Source organism: Porites lutea, chromosome 14 (assembly GCF_958299795.1).
Source record: "Porites lutea chromosome 14, jaPorLute2.1, whole genome shotgun sequence".
Taxonomy (NCBI): Eukaryota; Metazoa; Cnidaria; class Anthozoa; order Scleractinia; family Poritidae; genus Porites; species Porites lutea.
In genome coordinates this window covers 18,770,676-18,775,640 of record NC_133214.1, presented here as the reverse complement: position 1 = coordinate 18,775,640, position 4,965 = coordinate 18,770,676, and the positions used below count along the sequence as shown (strand labels likewise).

Sequence of the window (4,965 nt, the reverse complement as noted above, 5' to 3'; positions counted from 1 at the left end):
GACGGCAACGACAACGGCAACGCCAAAAGAACACGTGCGCACACTGTTTTGCACATTTCTTTGTCGTTACTGCACGACGAACTACGAGGTGAAATCGCTTGTGCGAGGTCTTACGAAGGTCGTAGTCTGCTAGCATTTGACATTTTAAGCGAGTTGAAATAATCACGACTAATTTTAAAACAAACGCGCTGAAGTCTTTTCTAAAATACTGTCGTCTTTGTTGTCGTCGCCGTCGTATTTGCTCACCCCAATGTATCTCCCGGGACGAAAAAAATTGCTATGAGCCCCTTTAAAGCTTCTATCATATTTAAAGTATATTGTAAAGGACCAACAAATATCAGTGTCTGATTTACAGGAGGGGGTGCAAACCAAATCCATGAAATAAGCGGAAAAAATACCTAGTGCTAAAAAGTGCTTAACAACTTTTCTCCATTTAAACGGCCGGGGCCTCAGGAAGTAATTGAAGTGTAATTAGAAAGATTGAAAATTCTTTTTTTTATAGGTTGTCCTTTGTGTTCAGCTCCAAAAAGTCTTCTCAATAAGTTTGCGAAAATCAGTACAAAACATCATTATAATACGCGATTACCCGCAAAGGAATGTTTCTCTAGAACTGCGGAAAAAATGAAAAAACCTTTTACTAGAATTGGTGTGTCTATTTGTAATTCTATTCCACATTCTGTTTTCGTAGAAAATTAAATTACTACTCCTTAATGCCCTAGATAATGAAGAAAATTATTTGAATGTTACTTATTTAATTGAATATTTTAAGAAAAGAACCTGATACATTGTATATCAGCCTCCAGTTGTAATATGAGTCTATTTTCTTTCTAATAACAAAACCTCTGTGCTTGAGTTTGTGTGAGAGGTTTTTCTTTCTGTGTGTTTTTGTATTCCTTTTCGTCTCCTTTTTTCTTAATGTGTAATTTAATAACGCCTTTATTTATAATTTTTGTCCTGTCCTGTCTAGATTAGCGCTATAGTTATATGCAGAGCATAAAGTATTTAAAGCTTTATGGATCTTGAATAAAATATATACATTGTTGTTGTTGTAACACTTTTGATCTCTATATCCCTTTGAGAAGATAAGGTTTAGCGAATGCTATAAGGCTGAATCTCAATTTTGATCATTACTGTATCATCTCTAGAGTATCGCGGATTGCAAATCATGTCAATAGGTGCAAACTCTGCGTATCCATACAGAATGTCGTATTGCACCGCAGTATCAGGCTTTTGAAAAGCTCTCTGATTTTTGTCGGTCACGAAAGTACCACTTATATGGTGAGGGTCTTCTCCATTGCTTTGATCCAACATTGTGAGAGAGATTATTGCAGTAAAGGGCCACTTCAGGATATTATCGTATTCTCCCTGCATCATGCCAATAAAAAGGCCAGCGTGTCTTCTATCTCCACCATCAATTCCTGTGGGGAACATACATATGCGGAGCTTGTAACCATAACAACCAGTGTAAATCGGAGGACCTTCTAATGAAGATATCCCTCCGCTGACAGCATCTCGAAGGTGTAGAGAAAAATTCTCTATTCGCCAAATAATAAAGTTACCATCAAAGATTCCGCCTGGGCTTAACTTTCCCCCTCGTGGGCAACACAACCTGAAAAAGAGTATAAATGAATCAATGCCATGAATCATGGTCTTGTAAAGCTACCCGGGGGGGTACTCAAGAAATTTTAATGCGGGGAGGCTCCGCCCTGTGGTCCAACTCCTTACCCTTTTATGTACCATTTTTGACAGAAATAGTACCCCTTTTGTATGCCTACTGTTGACAAATGGTACCCCTATTACATACCTTTTTTTAGAAGTTTGCATCCCTTTTAACTGCATTAAGTATACTGTCTTTAAAATATGAGGAAATCACAAAACCAGAACGTTTTCTCGACTTTTTCACAGCCTAACTAACCAACTCGCGTGACGACGCCTGTTTTCAATTAGACAAACAAACATGGCGGCGAAAAAAGCAATGGAACACAAAAGACGATTTCTCAAAATATACTAATTCAAATTTTGTACTATTTGGTAGAATTTTTACTTTAATCTTATTTTAAATAATGAGAACTGTAAAATGGAGGTTGAATAGACGAATTTTTTGACACATTTGATAATAGCAGTACAATCATATTATGGATTATCTAAAAACCCGTCTGTTAAAATTTGGTGAAATAAGTTTCAAATGGTCATGATTAATTATAGTAAGCTGTGTTCAAGTTAATAGAAAAATCTTATGAGCGAATTTTATGTAAACTGAGCAGAAGTGAAATTCTAAGGTTGTATTCAATCGTTCATGTTGCCATGGAAACTACTCAAACGTCACATTTTACCAGTCAATCAAAATCTTTCAACAGCATATTTTTTACTTGTCAAGTTTCAGCTTGTGAGCTGCAACCTTTGTCCTGTCATGATTTGGCAAATGATATATACTCACAAACTGCCAAAACTGTGTTCAGCCACCTTACGAGTTTCCCAAGATAAAGGATTTGTTTCAGTTATCGTCCTAGGGACACTTACCTGTTTGAAGTCAGCCTTTGAGGTAGACTGTGGGTATCCATGTGCTCCACAGGCTGGGATTTGTCAGGAAATTGGTTTGTCTCCTCCACAGAGAACCGTACTTGCTCAGTTGACTCAGATGACGCAGTCTGCCCCTCTCTGCAATACACCTGACCTGCTAATAATGGACCAACTTCAAATAGGCCCAATCCTCTTCTGGCCTGCTCATCGCCTTGTGGCTGCATGTTGTATGCACGTTGCCTAGGCTGTCTATACCCAGATTGCAGGTTAAATAAAGGACCCTGTTGCAGATGTTCGACCCTAACATCAGCCCGGCATAGCTCCAGCAGCTGTTTTGGGTACCTTGATGACAGATTGACACGGCTGTCTTCCTGCTGCATCCCTGGCCTCATCTCTTGAAACTGAACGATAGCAGTATCTTCTCTGTGCTGCCTGAAAGACATACGACTTGTATGACGCGGCCGAAGTGGGCCAACTGTGTTAAGTTCCAATAATCCAAGACTTGGAGATGCGCTTGTCTCATGATAAGGTTGCCGGTTATGATCATCTATAGCTACTGACTGTTGGTAATGAAAACCACCATCATTCGCTTGACGTTCACCTACTCTATCAGGATCCATTATCCCATAACACTGTGGAACGGCTTATTCTATAAAAATTACATTTCAAATTCAGAAACAACTCGCCAATGATGCAGTGATAAACAGTCAGCTCTAGTATCTCACCAGTGACAAGACAAACGAGCGACAAAAAGAACGGTTGACAGGCCAAAATCTGCTACCTTGGTTATTTTCTCCAACCATGTCGCTGTCTAAAATCCGATGAATTTCTTTCTTTTTTGTTTAATTAATGGAGTCAAATGTAAAAAGACGTGTCTAGGAAATACTCTCGGAAGTGTATGTTATGAGTCGCTCGCTCGTTTTCTTTTTGTTCGTTGCTTCGTAGAGTGAAAGAAAGAGAAAGAATAGCTTTGTACGGAATCTCAAAAAGCTTAGCTGATAATCAATATTCAGCCAGAAACTAAGTAGTGTAATCAATACCGAAGCATAATAGCTATAAAACAACTGAAAAAAGCTCTTAGAAATAAAGAAATGAATGAAGCACTTAGATTCGGGGGCAAAAGCGGAATCATTTGAATATTCGTGATTCCTGTCGTTTTTATCTCAATGATTCATGATTCCTACAACAATTTTCTTTCAGATTCATGATTCACGAAGCCTTTTGATGACCTATTCATTAAATGAATTTCTCAGAGGCTACTTTGTCTCGTCTTCCGTAGTTTTTTTGGTGTTCAACCTTCAGTTTTTATCCAGAATTATATAGATTTCTCGACCACTGTTTCTTTGTATCACAATTCGCTTGCCCAGATATGGAGTTTTTTGTTACTGAACATTAATCACCAGCGTCACAGGAGAAACAAGCGGACTATCATTCCTACAAGTTTTGTAACTATGATTCATGATTAATGATTCCGCTTCTACCCCGAACTTAGATTAAGCACCAAATGGTGTTCCCAGTTTTCAGAAAGTACAGCGAAACAAATACGGATCTCACCTCTTTCCATGAAGGTTCCTAGGTCGGAAGGGCGTACAAATGATCTGTGATTAAAGTACATCGAGATTCATAGGACCATAGCTTTGAAATATTTCTAGAGGATAACCATCGTATCGAGAGTTTTCAAGTAATGGAATTCAGAGAAGCAAACAACCGGCATAAAAGTCAGCAATAAAAGATGTCAAAGATCCCGAAATGAGCTATATCGGCTTTCGCAGCTATAGGTAACTGGCCACTGAATTAAAAACAGGAATTTCGCATTCTTTATCGGTACATTAGCTCCTCAAGGGTCGGCTCCTTAACGTTACATTTTCGGTGTTTTCAAAAGAAACGTAATTTGGCACCGTACGCCTCCGGGAAACTTTGATTCTCTTTGATTAGAAGCGATGACTACGAAATAGCTATTATACTCTTGCATTATCGTTGCTCTACCGAACAGACCTAGCGACGAAAAAAACAAAAACACTAAGTGGCATCCCAACTAGACCTTTTTACATGAATTTAACGGAAGATACCGTAGCAACCTCTATTCCGTGACAAGTTCTAAAATATTTATTGTTAGTGAAGGCCGGCCAACGTTTTTTTCGCAATCGCTATAAGATATGACGTCCTTCACACGAAATGTCGAGAGAAGATGGACGTCTTTCGTGTCTTTATTATGTTATATGTCAGTTACCAATTGAAGTATTTACAACGTAATCAAGTACGGAGTTCCGGGGGAAGGGGTAATCAACAAAATTTTATTCTAGGAGGCTCGGCCCCGTGGTCCAAATGCTTACCCTTAGAACTTTGCATCCCTTTTAACTGTCGTAAATGCATTGTCTTTAAATCATGAATAAATCACAAAACCAGAATTTTTTTCTCGACTTTCTCACCGCCATAAAATACATC

At 38.5% G+C, this 4,965-nt stretch overlaps 1 protein-coding gene across 1 annotated transcript; it reads right to left on the bottom strand.

Moving 5' to 3' along the window:
* Positions 1 to 875: 875 nt before the first annotated feature.
* On the bottom strand, positions 876 to 4,358 carry LOC140925158 (TNF receptor-associated factor 5-like). The gene is made up of 3 exons (XM_073375115.1): positions 4,075 to 4,358; positions 2,521 to 3,169; positions 876 to 1,609 (listed from the first exon to the last, which is right to left on the bottom strand). Exons 2-3 carry the CDS (start codon positions 3,138 to 3,140, stop codon positions 1,090 to 1,092), a joined length of 1,140 nt encoding a protein of 379 aa, XP_073231216.1. The 5' UTR covers positions 3,141 to 3,169; positions 4,075 to 4,358; the 3' UTR covers positions 876 to 1,089.
* Between the last annotated feature and the right edge of the window lie 607 nt (positions 4,359 to 4,965).

Bases quoted from the DNA above. Each gene is read 5' to 3' on its own strand.
- LOC140925158 (XM_073375115.1), bottom strand. From the start codon at position 3,140: ATGGATCCTGATAGAGTAGGTGAACGTCAAGCGAATGATGGTGGTTTT. The intron at 1,610-2,520 runs GTAAGTGTCCCT...ACTCTTTTTCAG, and splicing joins CAAAGGCTGACTTCAAACAG to GTTGTGTTGCCCACGAGGGG.